Source organism: Electrophorus electricus, chromosome 21 (genome assembly GCF_013358815.1).
Source record: "Electrophorus electricus isolate fEleEle1 chromosome 21, fEleEle1.pri, whole genome shotgun sequence".
NCBI classification, from domain to species: Eukaryota; Metazoa; Chordata; class Actinopteri; order Gymnotiformes; family Gymnotidae; genus Electrophorus; species Electrophorus electricus.
Window position 1 is genome coordinate 8,643,655 of NC_049555.1, and position 18,356 is coordinate 8,662,010.

At 42.8% G+C, this 18,356-nt stretch overlaps 1 protein-coding gene across 5 annotated transcripts in view; it reads left to right on the forward strand.

Moving 5' to 3' along the window:
- Positions 1 to 18,318, forward strand: part of brsk2b (BR serine/threonine kinase 2b) — a 95,766-nt gene extending 77,448 nt beyond the window's left edge. The window contains exons 11-20 of one of the 5 annotated variants that reach the window (XM_027013801.2): positions 834 to 931; positions 1,061 to 1,211; positions 1,811 to 1,879; positions 4,033 to 4,093; positions 8,074 to 8,734; positions 9,199 to 9,247; positions 10,799 to 10,922; positions 11,672 to 11,852; positions 12,490 to 12,579; positions 16,401 to 18,318. In XM_027013801.2, coding sequence (XP_026869602.2) covers positions 834 to 931; positions 1,061 to 1,211; positions 1,811 to 1,879; positions 4,033 to 4,093; positions 8,074 to 8,734; positions 9,199 to 9,247; positions 10,799 to 10,922; positions 11,672 to 11,852; positions 12,490 to 12,579; positions 16,401 to 16,423 — 1,507 coding nt within the window. In that variant the 3' untranslated portion in view covers positions 16,424 to 18,318. The other 4 variants (XM_027013802.2, XM_027013803.2, XM_027013800.2 and 1 more) reach the window with 4 other exon arrangements.
- Positions 18,319 to 18,356: the final 38 nt, after the last annotated feature.

Consider the following 18,356-nt stretch of genomic DNA (forward strand, 5'->3'; position numbering starts at 1 on the left):
CTCATAATGAAATGATGAAACCATGTAGTTCATCCAGGCTATGGTAGCAAGCATTCTTCCCCGTCTTGCAGACGCTCATACCAGGCCCATCCTGGCAGTGTTCGCGCTGGCATGCCATACGTGTTTTACAGCTCTCTTTCCCACGGCTGCTACGCCAACAGTACAGCAGCTTGGTCACATGCCATCAGAGAAGCCGGCTGGCCTGCTCCTCCATCATCCCCTAAACTCCACTCCACCTCCGCTCAGCCTCTCGCTCCAGGCATCCAACAGACCAGCACACATTCATACACGTAGTCCTCCAGTCCACAACTAAAGTGTCCTTTGGCTGTGTTATTGCACTTTCAGTCTGGCATTATGTTCCTGTGTAGGGATGGAAAACTGTCCCTAGAAAGAAGTGGCCCATAATGTAGCGCATATCAATCAGCTAGAACTTCAGTCTCTCCGAGGATAATTTCCTCACCTTTTCCACATGGATGTCTCTGTGTTTTGAGTGTTTATTTAATTGAAGTTTTCAAAGAAAAGGTGGTCGGCATGTCTGTGTTCATACGCACCAGCGAACATGGCTCAGCCTTTTCAAAATATTTCACATCCACTTCCACGTTAGCATCAATTAGCTAAATGAGGTAATGTGTGGCAAGGTTAAGTTTCACTGAGAGAATTAAAACAAGTATTGACCCTGCGCACTTGTCTGGAGTCAACAATCTTGTCCTATATACTGTGGGGCACCCTTTCTTTTTATTTGGTGGCAGGTTATTGGTGGAGGTTCTTGTGTTAGAGGAATCAGTTATTTGTGCAGTCTCAGACCTCATAATCATTTGAACTGTTCATGCCAGTGACAACCAGGAGAAGATGATATATTTCCTCCTCCTGGACCGTAAGGAGAGGTACCCAAGCCACGAAGACCAAAACTTGCCCCCTCGCAACGAGATCGGTAAGGCTTTTTCTCATTCTTCTCTCTTCCACTCTTCCGGAGAAACAGATGAGCTGACTCAACTCGAGAGCATCTTATTAAGCTCTTAATCGCCTGCAATTACTAATGGGTGTCCATGGCTCCCCTCAGACCCCCCCAGGAAAAGGGTGGACTCTCCTCTGTTGACCAGGCACAACAAGCGGAGGCCGGAGCGCAAGTCCATGGAGGTGCTGAGCGTGACCGAGGGCGGCTCACCGGTGCCCGTGCGACGAGCCATCGACATGAATCAGCATGGGCAGAGGTACCAAGCCCTCCACCACTCACTCACCTGCATCATCAGAAAACATTGAAATATATGTATAATAGAATGACTGTAGCATTTTTAAGTGAACACCCATCGAACCATTTTCGCGAGGTGTGTCCCAATGCTCTAGGCGAAGCGAAATCTCCATTAGCGGTTCCATCTGCACGGGAGTGTGATTTGTATTTGGCTCATCACATTATTCCACTTTCACATGGAATGTTCCGGCTGGGCAGAGCAGAGGCCCTGGGACAGGACACACATAAAAATGAAGGGGGTGCCGTAAACATTAGTGTTAGCATACGTTATGGAGTGTTCTGTGTGTTGTTTTTCACTTCTTTTTTCAGTCCTCAGCCATTATGTTACCATTTCCATCTCACAGTCATTGTCCACTGTTGCTGCTTTGGCAGACATCCATAATAACGTTTTGTCACTAAATACTGTATCTAAATTACCATTCAAATCAAAAAAAGAATACAGAAGTATGCCTGGCTGTATGAAGTCACAGTATGTTCGTCAGAAGACCAGTAATTCTGAATGTAGCTTGGAAAGTGTATAGTGTAGTAATTACCATTTTTGTTCTTTCTATCCTACTGTAGTAAATCTGTTTTCAGTAAAAGCCTGGATATTTCAGATGCCAACCCCAAAGTACAAAGCAAAGAAGAAAGGTACTAAAAAACAGCCCTGTCCTCTCTCTTTAGCTCTGAAGATGCAGTGGGGTTTAAACTCTCAACATACTGGTCTTAGTGCAGGTGAAGGGTGTTGGGTACTTTAGGGTGAAGTGTGACCTTAGCCACTTACATTGAGAGTGTGATTTGTTGATTCCATTGTTAAACTGAAGAACAAAGATTAACTCAGGACTAAACTTTCAGGGAGTTTAGGTGTTTTTTAATTAATCTTTTTTTAAAATTTATTTATATATTTTCCCCAGTTTTTTTCCTCAGTTTTGGCAAAGATATACGCCCCTCTGGCTCCCACATCAAAAGCATCTTATCTCCCTTCTTTCGCCTTTCATGTTTGCGTTTGATGTCTGCGTGATTTTTTTATTTTTTATTTTTGGTGGATCCCAGTTCGAGGTTCATTTCCTCCTGTCTCGGTTGTTTTGCCTGCGTCCTCTTCCCGCAGATGCCCAACATTGTTTGCTTCCGTCGCACCACCTGCCCGGGAGAGGAAGGTGGTCGGCATGTCTGTGTTCATACGCTCCAGCGAACACGGCTCAGCCTTTTCAGATATTTCACATCCACTTCCACGTTAGCATTGATTAGCTGAACAAGGTAATGCACAGAGAGGTTGTGCCTCACTGAGAGAACTGACACACTGACTGACCCTGAACACTTGTCTGGAGTCAACATTCATTGCCCATATAGGGTTGTTTTTTTTTTTTTTTGGACACAAAACGATGTGTGCCAAAAGATATCTCATTCTTGTGAAATTGTTCAATTTTATCACATTATAAATTAACACGGAATGTCTGTTTGGAAGAAAAAAAAACTCTCCAGCAAAGTAGAAATTATTTGATATTTTCACAAAAAGCTCCCCTGCATCTTTAGCACCAGTCATGAGTTTCCACTCTTCAAGGTAATGCTGCTAGACCATCTCTCGTGTTCCATCTGTATACCACATCTGTTGTCTCTCCTCTTTCAGCCTTAACACTCATAGAAGAACTGTTCATTCTCGTAGCTGGAAATGTTCACTTTTCCTCTTGTAGTTGCTTTCTCCGTGTGGGTTTCTTTTCTTTCTGGTCTCTAGAGTACTACAATGTCCTGGCTGCCCATATGCAACTTATGTGGCACTGTGTTAAAACCATCAGAAGTCTTACGACACTGACAGCAATGTGAAAAAATACATTTAACACTACAGTAATTAAAATTGAACATACAATGCTATATGCAGACCCCTGTATTATTTTCAGCAAAAATGAAAAACACCAGAGGAACACCAGCAGCAAGGCATCATATTCTCCGCTTACCCATTAATGACTAAATGATAGCATGGATCTGTGGTATGTTTCTTACGGCTAATTAAGTGAAGGACGGAGAAGGAGAATATGAGCAGTTTTCAATGGCATCAGACCAACATCATGTTTGGTATTGTGATTTTCTGCTTGAACGATCACAGACTTGCTGTGACTATCAGTTAATGTATATTTAAGTAATATATGCAATTGATCAGTTTATGGATCAGGTCCTTCCTGGGTGTCAACTCGCATAAATGTGTTGACACATATAATGATGATTTACTATTTCACTTCCCACTGGTGACCAAAATGCAAGACTAATTAAATCCCAGATGCTTCTGAGAGCTATCTATGCTGCATGTGGTAAAACACTGAAGGATTTATATATTCCATATTGCCAAATTAGTTATTTCTATAGTGCAGACAAATGCATTGCATATTTTCACTTTTCAGCTTTAGAAAGACAAAGAAAATTTATAATTCGCTACCAAAAATACTTCCAGTTCTCTGATGTTTACAGCAGTATAATACCGTTTGGGCACAACAAAGATCTGTTTCACCTTTTACTTTTCATCAGAAAGATTAGGTTTGGATATTTGATCCCTAGGTATGGTGAAGCCCATTTTGATAGGAGTCTCTGTCCTACTGAAAATCCAGAATGTGTCAGCATGTGGTGGCATTCTGTTGAGATACAATATACAGAGATCATTACACTTTATTGGCAGCATCTCTCTAGAGAAAACCTCTTTCCAATTTAAGCCGTTTTCCTCTGTTCTTCACGTTTACTGCAGTTAACAGCTATGTTGGATACAGTAGCATTTGAAATATGTTGACACCACTGTGATGGTCTCTGCATTGTGGTAGGTCACGGTCCATCAGTGGAGCTTCCTCTGGCCTGTCTACCAGTCCTCTCAGCAGCCCACGGGTAAGCACTTCTTCCACACCCAGTTCATTCAGTCTGCCTGGGTCTGTCTCAAATCACACCCAACTGTTCTCTAGATAGGCCCCCTCCTGAGAGTATGGTGTCTTTCCACACAATGTGGTGAAATGGAAAGCTCTCTCATATCGCAGTCTCTGCTTATGTCAGCGACATGTACACAAAGAGGGCATTCACCGCCCATATTACAGTAGTGTTCACCGATTAGGTAATGTATGTTAAAAGGCACTGCAGGGCAGTGGTATCTTAGTGGTTAAGGTTTTTGGCTTGTCAAATGGTTGCTGGTTCAAGCCCCACCACTGTGAAGTTGCCACTGTTGGGCCCCTAAGCAAGGCCCTTAACCCTCCATTGCTCAAGTTGTACTCCGTCGTAATTGTAAGTTGCTTGGGATAAAAGTGTCAGCTACATGCCATAAATGTAAAAGGGTGGAGCAGCAGAAAATGTCTGCTCTTTGTGCAAAGTGTTTTGTAATCAGTCTGCTCCGTTTTTCTTATTCCAACTCCTTACTTGCTCAGAGCATTCTGCAGTCTTTTTGCTCAATCTCTGCTCCTTCCTCAAGCCACAAACATTCTTCATTTTTAATATGAATATGTATCATATGAGTTTAACCAAATATACGGTGGCCGTGAAGACCCCCCCGGTGCAATTACACAAACCATATTCATCAAAATGATAACACGTGCGGTACATTTCCAAAATGTGGTGCAAATTTAAAAAAACGCATGCAACTTCAGAAACGCCACAAATCATGCGCGCAACACAACAGAAGTGTTTCCAGAGGACACGCAGAGGGGACCCACTCCTATGAGACCAGCGGTAACTAAGTAGCTGATAAAAAAAAAAAAAAAAAGTAATTATATTTGCAATTACCAGGGTTTTATCATTGGTTAGGCTGATACAGAATGAACAACTGTATTTACTGTTCCTAGGTTGTACAGAACGCAGCCTTAAAGAACGATAATAAAACCTCCCAGCTAACACGACTAAGTTTGTCTTAATAACTAATTAGCTGGCTTGCGACTGGGTTTGCCTCGTTTCTGATGTATGTGTTTTCTGAATTTGCAGCGCGTTTCCGGAATGTGGCGTACGTGTTGTCATTTTGAATGAAGTGTTTTCTGAATATGTATAGTGTTCATGAATTTGCATCGCATTTCTGAAATATAGAGTATATGTAGTCATTTTGATGAATGTGTTCATGACTTTGCATCGCATTTCTGAAATGTGGCACATATGTTGCCATTTTGATTAATATGTTTAGTGTAGTTGCAGCACGTTTTTCATTTGCAGCACCATGGTTCTTCCCGGCCACCGTACAAATGAGATAAAAAATAACACTTTGAGAAAGGCGTCATGTTTTATTGAATTGAAGGAAAACCAGCAGCAGACTGCAGAAATGTTTTCATCTAAACCAAAACACGATAGTAGTTTAACCTACTATACATCGTGCAGAGACATCTCCCTGTAGAGGGAAAACTATAATATTTTCTCAATGTGTCGTTTTAGATTCCACAACAAATCCTATGTGGTAGTGTTAACCTCACCAAACTTGTGTTCACCGTTAGGAGTTTTTTTTTTTAGTGACTTGAATTTTTGAATTGGCATGTTCTCTGAAAATATTTAGAGAACTCCAAGCTTATGAAAATGTATAGTGCAATTTCCTTATGGGCCATTGTCACGTGTTTCATTGGAGTGGTACTTGGAGCAAGAGAGAACACCAACGCTCCAATTTTCTGAAAAGCCGCTCCTTGCTCCTTTGCCCCGCTTTGCCCTCACATACTCTAAAAGACTAATTACAACAGCTTCCAGTAGCTGCCATCCCTTCAGCAGTGTTATTAAATTTGTCATTTATACACACTTAATTCAATATTATACCCCATTAATTATTATTTCGACATAAACTTCGTGTGGTGGCCTGTTACTCACATGACACTGGGCTCCTTTTCTCTGCTTGAATTTCATTACGAGCTGAAACGTGAATGCTGCTTGCACACTGACAATCCCTGATTAGTTAACACGTACTAATTTGCATAGGGTAAGACTTTTGACTGCCTGCTTGCAACAACAGACCTCGCATGCTGAATAACGGAGGAGATCTGAGAGAATTGGCCGATTAGCATCGAAATCTTGGGGATGCAAAAAATAAAATAAATAAATAAATAAAGGGAAAAACAAACAACAACCAAAAAACCTCACTATATTAACTTTGTTTGACGATGTCATCCTATCAGTGCGGAGAACAGCCCCTTCCCTCCATAGACATACTTCATTTCAACAGCTTCAAAGTGAATCTCCAGTAGCCAAATAATTAGTAATTAACCTTGGTCAGAGTTTGGTTTTTCATTCTAAATCACAGATAAAGCCTCAATACCGCTGTCTGTGATTACTTATAGACTAGCCATAACTGCTAGCCCAGTCAAAGAGTGAGGCACAGCATAATTAGCTGTAATCTATTCCTCATTCTGAGAATTGCAGCTCAGAGATATTCAGAGGCCTTGGTTGCTAATGGCTTGGTAAAGTCTGATAATCCTTCTTCCCTTACTTACTTACAGTAGAGCTCAGGCTGCATCTCGCTTTTACAGTTGCCTTGTTTGAACTGGCTAACCGCTTACAAATCCACCACTAAGTCTTCCCAATATGCTGTCGTTTGAGTTACATGCGTGAATTCCCTGCAGGATTGTGCCTAGAGCCTGCTTTGAATCCACTCTGATCAAATATTCTACATTCTCAACCACTCTGCAGCCTTAGAGCTGCTGTACTTTATTTCACTATAGCATTGGATAAAAGATGGCCCCTTTTTTTGCAGAGAATCGCACAGGGAAGAAAAGCTTTTTGAGATAGTCGTGAACTTGGTGGTTACAATGCAGGCATGGTTGTAGCACTTTTCAGAGACAAGGACACTTTTTACAGTGTGCTTCATGATCACTTTGGAATGCTGAATGCAGATTCAGAAATTTTTCTACTTTGCAAATTTTTACTTCGCAAAAATGATAACTGCACCCATATTTGTTCCCTGTATATAAATTTATGCCAACATTCTAAAATGTTCTCAATGTTCCAGTTTGCTTTCTGTGGTTTTGCCGCAGTTAGTTATAAATTTTTAAATGAGGCTGTTTATTACTCAGACCTATTTGGAAACACGAAATTGATGTCCTGGGCTTAAACCATGAATACCATTGGTCTCCACTACATCTCCATGTCATTTGCTGAGCAGAAGCATCACAACACTACGTTAAGCTATGCACTTAATGGCCCTAAATGTAACTGGCCTTTTCCACAGTGTGGCGCTATTGTTCTGAATGACCTGTTTGAATTATTTTGTTCAGTCTGATTAGACTATTAGATTTCTGGTAATAAACTCCAACAGATGTTTACCTCCCATGCAGATTGGCTAAAACAGAATTTACACCCACACTCAGTGATCTCATCCAGAGATTATTGCAGAACTATTTATACTGAACAATTCTGACAATAGCGTAGGAGATTGACTCACTGAAATATCACACACATGTGCTACCTGCCCATTGCCTGCTTGCTTGGTCACTTCTGGCACTTTTCAACAAAGACCCAGTGCTTTTTGTTGCAGCTGGTTCCTATAGATGGTTTTGCTTTAAGAACTCTGCACATTTACTTTCCATAGTCTTGTTGCCTCCTGGCTGGTTGTGCTAATGGCATGTTCTTTCTTTCTTTCTTTCTTTCTTTTTCTGCACTCCTCCCTGTCCCCTTCACTCCACATCACCGCTGCTGTGTCCCCCATCTGTCCATATGTGCTGTCGGTGTGTGCGTGCACCATGGTGTGTGCCAACCTTCGGGCTGTGTGTGTGTGTGTGTGTGTGTGTGTGTGTGTGTGTGTGTGTATCTCTTTGTCTGTGTGCGTATCTGTATGTGTGTGCACGTCTTTGTGTCTGTGTGTGTGTGTGTGTTTGTGTTGTCGTGTCGCTGCTGGCGGCTTGGTGCATGCGCTCTCGCAGCCTGTGCGGCGCTTTTTTGTTCCCCCACAATCCTCGGAGCTCACGCAGTCGCCCAACAACAGCCCCACTCACTCACCCGTCACCCGCCTTAACGGAACAGGCCTCAACTCCCCTAATGCCTTCCAGCCAAAGATGGGAGCCCTGCAGGCCTTCACTGGCAAAACTCAGACCCTCCCTGCCAAGTCCAAAGTCACAGACAAGCCTCTGCAGACCACCAGGTCCAACCCGTTCCCAAACACAATGCCTTCGCCTTCAGCAGCCAAATCCGAGCCCTCCACACCCTCCACACCTCTGGCCCCAACCATCACCAACAGCCCAAAGGTGCGCAGGCCGCCCCTGACCGTGCCCCCTAAGCTCTCTGTGCCACTCTCTCAGGTTTCGCCCCTCTCGCCCATCCGGCTACACCACCTGCACCCGCTGGCCGGGACTGACCACAGTATCCCCACTGTACAGGTAACCCCCCACCCCTCTCCCAGGGGAAGCCCCCTCCCGACCCCCAAAGGGACGCCTGTGCACACACCCAAGGAGAGCCCTGCAGGCACACCCAGCCCCACGCCGCCGCCCAGCCCCTCTATCGGGGGTATGCCCTGGAGGACACGTCTCAATTCCATCAAAAACAGCTTCCTCGGCTCACCACGATTCCACCGCAGGAAACTGCAAGGTAACAGCAGGGTAACAAAAGAGCTGACTGAGACCTTGAACATGTAATACATTATATACTTGTTTGCTGTAAATGTGCAATCATTCCTATTTGTTTGTTTTAGCCAGGGATATTCGTTCGGATCTGTGATCTGTAATCAGTAGGCTAAGAGAGGGTCGATTTGCTGTTATCAGCTGAACAGATACCATGTTTGTAGTTCCAATAATGAAAACTTGAGAACCATGTTCTCTCACCAACTATAGAGCCTCTCTCTCTTCCACTCTCACTCTTAAGGGGAGGATCACATGCACTGCACAGAGGGTGTTAAGTAGCTCTTAATGTTCAGAATAATTAGCTGAGATGTATCACTATTTACTGTTGCTAGGTGGTAGCTAATCTCTTTTATTAAACCTTATGATGTAGGATGATGTAGCTCGTGCCTTTCCGTTCCCTCCCTCCTGACCATAAACCCTGCCTCTTTTCAGTACCCACACAAGAGGAAATGTCCAGCCTAACACCGGAGTCTTCCCCCGAGTAAGTCACAGCACACTCTTCTGTTATCAAACCTAAGATGTTAAGTGCTCCACCCCTAAGAGCACATTCATCAGTTGTGCGGCACTGCTCTGAATCACCTTTGCGAACCTGGAGCCTCCTGTCACCCGGCTCCCACTCCAGCGTCGTATTTTACTTTAACAAATCAGCAAAGTTCGGAGTACACTGACGTCAAAGCTGAATTGGAAGTAGTAGCTTCAACATTCCTAACTCCCGTTACCCTGCTTTATTGGTGGCGATGTTATCAGGGGCTTGTTCCACATTAATATTTTAGTGTTTTTGTTCCACTTGCTTGGCTTCACACAGCCATGCACCGCCGCTGTGGCTAAGCTGGGCCGGCCGAGCGCTTTGGCGGGAAAGCGGCTTTCACGCCGTCTCCTCTGGTTCCGGGGAAAAGTAGCTACAAGCAGCACTATCTCAGATAAGCATGCTCTGTGGCAATATCCCAGCATGCTTCACAATTCAAGTGGTGTGGGGCAATGAGCCATGCATCAGCCTTCAGACCTCAAACCGCAAGTGACTGACTCTCCGCAAGGCATTTATTTATTTATTTATTTATTTATTTATTTATTTATTTAATGAAACAGTTACAGCTTACACACTGATATATCTGTTGAGCCTTGCTATCAATCTTGGCTGTCAATGCAGTGCTGGTGCAAGCAATTAATTAATTGGTTGCATATTAATTGGAAGCATAGTTGATAATTAAGGGTGTTTTTTTTATAGATGTATCTCGCTCTCTGTGATTCATTTATTTAAGAAAATTATGTTGATATATTCAGAAGCATCTTTACAGAAAAGTGGCTTTAAGAGGTTTGTGACTTAAGTCAGTCATATCATATACTTTTGGTTTCTTGTGACATACACTTTTGAGAGTCCCTAGATAAGCAATGGTTTCAAAGTCATGGTCTTTTTCTATAGTCTTTTTATCTTCGTTATCGTATCTTTTGGTGTGTGTGTGTGTGTGTGTGTGTGTGTGTGTGTGTGTGTGTGTGTGTGTGTGAGTGCGTGGGTGTGCGTGTGTGTGTGCACGTTTGTATGTGTGAGTGTGTGTCTCAAGTTATCTGTCTTGCTGTGTGTTCCACTGTCTCCAAGCACATCTCTTTAGCAGAGTGCTCTGTAAATGTCAGAAACTGCATTCGTGTGAAATGCCTTAATTCAACACAGACGAGATCTGTCATGGGAACACTTCTTTCCTTATGATTTCACTGGACTTTAGACGTTTTATTTCTCCTGGGCCATATCTTTGTGCCTTGCCTTTTTGATGGGTGCAAATTTAGCCACTTACAGTTCTGAAAGCATGTCTTTTGTTGCTGTTGGGAGTCATCCAGTGTATAGAGCTGAATCACACAATATTAGAATCCCTTTTATTGTATAGCTACATACTCCTTTTGTCAGAAGGGCACATAGACACAATAAAAGTGCTCCCAGCACAGGGTCAACCATTCATACCAACCTTTGCGAAGAAAGTGCTGTGGATGGATCATGGTCTTGTAATCATGTTTTCTCACTTGTTCCTGCTCTCTTTTCCAGACTTGCCAAAAAATCTTGGTTTGGTAATTTCATTAATCTGGAGAAAGAGGAGCAGATTTTTGTTGTGATCCAGGATAAACCTCTGAGCTCGATCAAAGCGGATATAGTCCAAGCCTTTCTCTCAGTAAGTCTCATTTGTTTGTGTTTGTGTGTGTGTGTGAGAGAGAGATGTGCATGTGCGTGGCATTTTTTTAGCTTGTAACACTATGATTGGGCTCTTCTATATTGTTTATTCATTGAGATCTGTTACTGTTTAAGTATGTATTTAACATTTATACTTCTTTAGAAAGTCAAAGTCAGAAACAGCTGTGTTGTTATCATCCTATGTAAACCATGTCCAGCTGTGGACAGTGTTTGAATAAACTTGTGCGGTAGCTGGTGAGGGTGAATGGTGTGGTGTGTGTGTGTGTGTGTGTGTGTGTGTGTGTGTGTGTGTGTGTGTGTGTGTGTGTGCGTGCGCTCCATTCTGTGGTTAATCCTCTGCGTCCTTGAGAGGAGAATGCATTGGCAGATCAGTAGCCCATGACAGTGCAGCTGCGGTTCTTTGCTTTGGCAACTTTTTTTTTTTATTTTCTCAGAAGTTACCTCTGTACGTAACCTTACATATACACTACAGTACAATATATTTTTAATATGTAAAAATATATGAAATATGTAAAAGTATGAAATGCTCTTACATTAGCAGATATGAAATTCCATCATGAAATCATTTGTTTGAATTTATATGGTCTAAAAATAAACTCTTCTCAGCCAGTCCTAATGGATCATTTTGAGATAATGAGGTCATGTGTAGGGTTTATTAAAGAGCCTGTGGCTAATGAAACCTCCTTCGCCCTCTCCTTCCTCTTCCTCTTCCTCTCCTTCCTTCCTCAGATCCCCAGCCTGAGCCACAGTGTGGTGTCTCAGACGAGTTTCCGGGCAGAGTACAAGTCTACAGCAGGCCCTGCTGTCTTCCAGAAGCCTGTCAAATTCCAGGTGGACATCACCTACACGGAGAGCACATCAGCCACCAAGGACAACGGCATTTACTCTGTCACCTTCACCCTGCTCTCAGGTAGCCACGCCCACAGAGAGGCCCCTGGCTGCGAAGCCGTCAGTCCCCTCCAACTGACCAATGAGAGACGGGGGGGGGGGGGGGGGGGGAGGGGGGAGTGGCCGCGGGGTAGCGTATGGCCTCTTGGTGGTTGATGGTGTTGAACAGTACCGCTTTCTGGGACGAGAGACTTTTTTTTATTCTCTTTTTCCGCTGGCGGTCCCCCAGTCCTGCCTGTTCTGACTTGCATTGAGGCTGAAAATAGTCATGCTGCCTCACGGCTCCACTGGAATAGATTTGAATAAAAGAGGCTCCTTTCCAGCCCGCTGTCTTTAAAAAGGACCTCCCACCCACCCCCTTCCATTTCTCTCAGCTATAGATTATAGACTAAGGGGACATTTTGCCCTGTAAACCACTAAACATAATGTGCATGCGACAGAAAGTGAGTTAGTCGGCCAGCGCACCATAAAATTCACCATGATCCCATTACACTTTATGAGGCTGTTGCTAAGGGGAATAAACCCAAGATACAGCAGCAGAAGATGTAGATTCATTTCATTCATCAGAACTGCACTGTTTTTGCAGCTGTATAACAAGCCGCCATTGAATCAGTTCTAAAATGCATGTGTGCGTCTGTGTGTGCGTATTCTTCGGGCAGGTCCCAGCCGACGTTTCAAACGAGTGGTGGAGACGATTCAGGCTCAGTTGTTAAGCTCACATGAGCAGCCTGCCGTTCAGCAGCTGTCTGGTGAGCAGAGAGACCCTCCGCCAACACACACCGCCAAAGCTCGCTCTCGCTCTCTCCCTCTTTCTCTCTCTCTCTGTCTTTCTCTCTCGCTCTTTGACACAGCGTCTTCCACATGCATGGCGCCCAGCACACCATATCTCGGAGTCCTGAACTCACTGCACACACTTACCAAGGTCAAACAGGTGCTTCGGGTGTTTAAAATGTTTTATATATTGGAAGCAGTTTCAAATGTTTATTCCTCTCTATAACTCCAAGATATTTCTAGAACCTCTTCACACTCCAGGACATGCTGAGAAGTGCTGATGAGACAAATATTTGAGCTAATTACACAGCTGTTAGGCTGGAATAGTACTACACACATTGCTGTTCTAATTGTCTTGGTCATTATTCAGAATCATTTGAAACTATTTCTAATACTGAGACAGTAGAAATACCTATTTGACCTCATCCAAGAGCACTGCACTGAACTGCACTTTGAAATCTTTGCTTGCATATTGTTTTTCTCTGTTTCTCTCTTCCTTTCTTCCTTTCACTCTCACTCTCTCTCCTCATCTCTCTCAGTCACAGACTCTCTTGCATAAGATCACTAAATGCATATTTGAATGCACAGAATATATGTAGATTTTAATTTGGCCACTGTGATGATGCCCCATGTGTCCTAGTAAGAAAAGCCATTCATATACATCCTTTGAGCACAAACTATAGTTCTGACCGTCTGTATAGAAGGGCGATGCTCCGGGTCCGCTTGGAGATGAAGAACAGAATAGAAAAGAGAGGAATTCCCTTTTGTTCTACACCTCTGACTGTCTCATCACATGGCTGTGCTTGTGCTTGTGGTAAAATATCACCTAATAACAGCTCCCTCTACTGGCCACACGTATGCGGAGAAGCTGATTTCTTAGCTCATTTCAGCATAAAACAGCATGAAAATTTTCAGATTGATTGTATTTTGGTACAGTAGATACCAGAATTTTAATACCAAAGCAATGATTCTATCAATTGAGGGCCTGTAATAACAAATTTGCTTACATTATCATTGTAATTAGAGAAATTAAGCACCTTTAGATGTTACCCTCAGCTCTTTGAGATCTGATGTTAAAGTTAAATCTAAATGTAAATAAAATGGCACTCAAAAATCTAAGTGTGGCATAAATGGAGGGAGGTGTTATCAGGAGTGCTGCTGAATCACCCCACTGCAGTCCTGCGGTCTTCCCACCCTCCCCCTGTCAGTCTCTCCCCCCCCCCCCCCCCCCCCATCACTGGCTTGTCACTGGCCTGCGTTCCGCCCAACGTGCGGCTTCCTCTGTCAGCAGATATGGTGAATGAATGGCATGTGACCACTGGTTGTGTCCAAGCAGGAAGACACGACTACGCCGGCCCCAGCTGGAGCATGAGCCTCTGCACTCAGGACACTGTCAGAAACTGAGCCCATGCCATACACAGCCAGGCAGAAACTGCCATCACTCGTACACTTGAAGAACTTTAAGGAAATGAACTAGCTACGTCTTAGACACATTCACAATTACTGAGTGCTGCAAAGTAAGCTACGCTTTTAAGCCGCTATTATAGCTCTCATAGACAGACGCTATAAGTGCAGTAAGAAGTTTCTCTACTTTCCAGTGATTTTTTTTTCTTTTTTATTTATAGCACTAATTCACAGTATGCTGATCTCAATCCTTTCCTTTTGTTTAGAACTCTTAATGCACGTGTGTGTGTGTGTGTGTGTGTGTGTGTGTGTGTGTGTGTGTGTGTGTGTGTGTATGTGTGAATTTACTCAGGTAAAACTATTCATGAAAGTTTAAAGTCCAACATCTTTAGGACATCTTTAGTAAAACTGTGTTTTACAGGCTTAGTTTAATTCTGCCTTCTGATGTGCTGAGCATGTGTCCAGTTCAGCTGTGTGACAAAAAGGAACTTTCAGTTATCCATCTTTAAAACTGGACTGTTTACTTTTCAACCAGGTATTATGGCACTGGTCCTTTAAAATCTCGAGACCCAACTGAATATATCTCACATATTTGGCTGTTAACTGTCTGCGGTAGTCCATGCAGAAATGTGCTTTCTTTCATGTTGGTCAGCTGGGACTTACACAGTAGTATTCAAAGGCGGCACCCGATGGCAGATGCTGTGTGCTTTTTTAAGACAACAGTTATTGCAGTGACCTACTTAGGCATTAAAACAGGAGTTTATTAACTCAACCAGTAGTACTGAATTCCAGTAAAGTCATATTCATTCTAATGCCTAATTGATGCTATGAATACTTATAGTCTATGGGCAATATTTACCATATAGCATTAGCATACTGCAAGGAGTGTTTTACTTTGTAAAAGCAATTCAGAGTCCATCACTGAATGCTTTAAATGTACAAGGTCTGCAGAGTGTCACATTTTATTTAGTAAACAAGGAAGCTTTAGGTCCAGTCTAGTTTTATCTTAAGAACATATAAACTGCCTGATATCATGTAATCTTCCTTGAAAGGCCCCATGCTGAGGACAAACAGCAGAAAAGACCGTGTTCTCAGACTCAGAGATACGTAGTGCAGGTGAAGCAGTCTTCCCTAGGGCTTACCCCACTATCCTCATTTTAAGTTAAAAGTAGATCCAACAGCGCGGTGGAATATTTACGGCCATCCCGATGATGGCGGGAACTCAGCGGGTACAATGGCAGCAGGCATGGCGAGAGATTATATAGGTGTGTGGCAGCCTGTAGAAGCAAGAGAGAGGTTGTGTCCTCAGCTGCACTCAGCACAGAACCTCCGCCTGCTAGAAGTACAGGTGTTTTATGGTCTGTGTTGAGGAACAGTGGTGCTGGGGGGGGGGGGGGGGCAGAATGTAAATACAGCATTTAGTTCATTCAGGTAGTGGTTTGCACTTGTATGATCTTGAACGTACCTGCAGAAAAACAAATCTCACTTAATTACTCTTGGAAAAGCCAAGTGATGTCTATGAATCTTTTGACTCTTTAATAAATACAGTGTCAAGAGATGCCATCAATTTCCATTTCATCCAGACAAGATCAAATGGGGACTACTTCCCCATCTCTTTGTCTCCCTTTGTTATTGTTCATTGTTTCACGTAGGGGTGCACTGTAGCTAACCTCCAGGGCTCCGGCCCGAAGAGCGGCAAGCCCGTGTCCCCATGATTGTGTGTTGCACTGTGGCTCAGAGTCTGATTGATCTTGTCCCCCTCCAGCTTTCATCCTGTCCCCTCTCCTCCTTGTGATCCTCATTGTTCATTTGTGTGTTCTCTCTCTCTCTCTCTCTCTCTCTCTCTCTCTTCCTCTTTCTCTCTTGTTCTTCTCTTCCTCGTGTGTACCCAGGCAGTCCGTTGAGTAGCCTCTTTGACGTAATTAAACAGCTCTTTTCAGACGAGAAGAACGCGCAGGTGTCACACCCGTCTGGCACACCCAAGCACGGTGCCAACAGCAAGAAACACGAGGCCGAATCCAATGCCTCCAAATGCCCACTGGGCAAGGCCAAGGTGGCTTCATCAGCTGGGACACAGGAGCAAGCTTAAAACCACGAGCAGTAGTAGATGCATAAATTTTTCTAAATCGTCTCATGATTATACAAGCAAATCTAAATGAAGTGCTTGACTCCATCAAGTCAGCTTGGTTTCAGCTATAAAAGACGCTCAGCAAACTTTTATACCATGGAATGATTACTGCAGAAGAGTTTGCACATTACCTGGTCCTTTACATGTGGCATATATCCCTTTGTTTTTTGCCCCAAATGTTTAATTGCTCTGTCGCCTTTTGCATTTATGTGGTCTGTGTCTCCTTATCTTCCATTTTGTGATGGCTTTGCCCATTTCTACTACCAGGGATTATCCAGAAAACGTGTTAGAGGCCGAATGCTGCTCTCACACGAGCTTCATGTACAGTATGTTGATGGAAGGCACATTACACAGCAAGTACAAGCTACAGACGGATGCTCCTCAAGCCCCGCCCCATGCAACAGCACCCCGACATGTCACCGAGGTCTGCTCAGACTCCGCCCACTTTCTTCTGTCCCCAGCCACATACATCGGAAGAATTGAGAAAAGCCTTAATCGAACAAACCTACTACACATATGATCATGTTCTGATGTCTTTATTCTGCTCTCTTTGTTTTCTCTTACCATGCTCTTTATACTTTTTTTGGATTATTTCCTATTTTTTCCTTTGTTCTCCTGTTTTTTCCATCTCTGTCTTGCTCTTTAGTGGTCTCCTTTTATCTCCTGTTATTACTTCTTACTGTTTCAGATACTCCATCACATAAAATACACACACAAAGCCCAAATATAGTAACAGGAGGAGACACTGAAGTTGACATTTTGGATATCATAAGGCGTTTGAGGAATAGCCCACATGAACTCTTGATGGATTGTATTCTTTTCAATGTAGTCTTTCTTTATGAATGACAGAATTTAAATATTTTATGGACTTTGTGTCATTGCTGTACAAGATTTTGAAATGTTATTTGAAAAAAAATGGGGTAGCCTATTTTGGGGTGGGTTGGGGTTGGAAGAGAGTAATGTTTCAGCAAATGATCTATTCTCTTGTACAGACTGTATATGTTCCTAATGTAAAACTTGTCCAGCTGTGACTTTGCTTCGAATGATTGTGTTGCAAATTTTCTTCCATGTAGTGATGATGAAACATTTAATTTTCTGTCACCGGACAGAAATTATTCTTAATGTATTCAAGTTACTTTTGATGTCAATTTTTAAAATATTTTTGAAGAAGCATCTGCAGGATTCAGAGAACTTTGGCCATAATGGTGTATAATTTTATAACTTATTTATTATTTATTTTATTTTTGTTCTTGATCTTAATTTGTTGTTGTTTTTAATTTATTCAGCTGGGACTATTTATAAACCAAATCGGGTAGTTTAGCGTTTGTATCAGATTGAAGAATTTTGTCATTTGTGTTTGTTAAAACTCATCTGATTTTTGTGAAAGAAGCACACTTTTGTTCCTGGCTTTGATCAGAAAAAGAGCTTGTAGTATATGTTAAATTATTTACCAGTAATTTAAGAATGTAGACTAGACTCTTTATGGTAGGGGTGGGAGGGGGACATGAACTTATGATCTATTGATATTTGTCACTTTTCATCTCATAGTGCGTGTTCAACAGGTCCACACACTCCAACTACATGATGTAAATAGATGACTTTTGGCAATGACTTTCTTTAAGACACCAAGGGGATGCTCCTGCACCTAGCTGTGTTCTCGTATTGCCGTTTGCATGTCTGACATTCGGCTTTCCTTTGCATGATGTTGTAGGTGTTCAATTTGCCCTCCCCTGCACCTTTTCTAGTTAGCAGAGTAATTGACTTGTTTCTCTTCCACTGTTTACGTTCCTCTTCTCATCCCTTTCTTTTTTGTTGTTTTGTTCCATTTGTTTATTGGTTAATACTCCTTTTTTTTTTTTACTGTGAGAACATTTTCTCTACCCATGCTTTCTCTACTCTGTATTGTTCTCTCCGAGAGGGGTCTGGTGATGTCATAGCGCACGCTGTTGCAGGTGGTCATCCACAGCCCGGGGGTGAGATTCTGCTGAAGACAAATAAACTAAGCAATACCTATTCTTATCCTTCCTGTTTTATACTTTCGGAGAGATACTGGATTGTTGTGAAATACCGATTGGTTCATACTGAGCAGGAACAACAACAACAAAAAAATAAACTGCTAAATGTATCCCCTTGTAACTACTGTGAACAAATTCAGTGCAAACAGAAATAAATCCATTGGATTCTTTTGGGTATGTGTATCTCACACTCTTGAAAGCATGACAT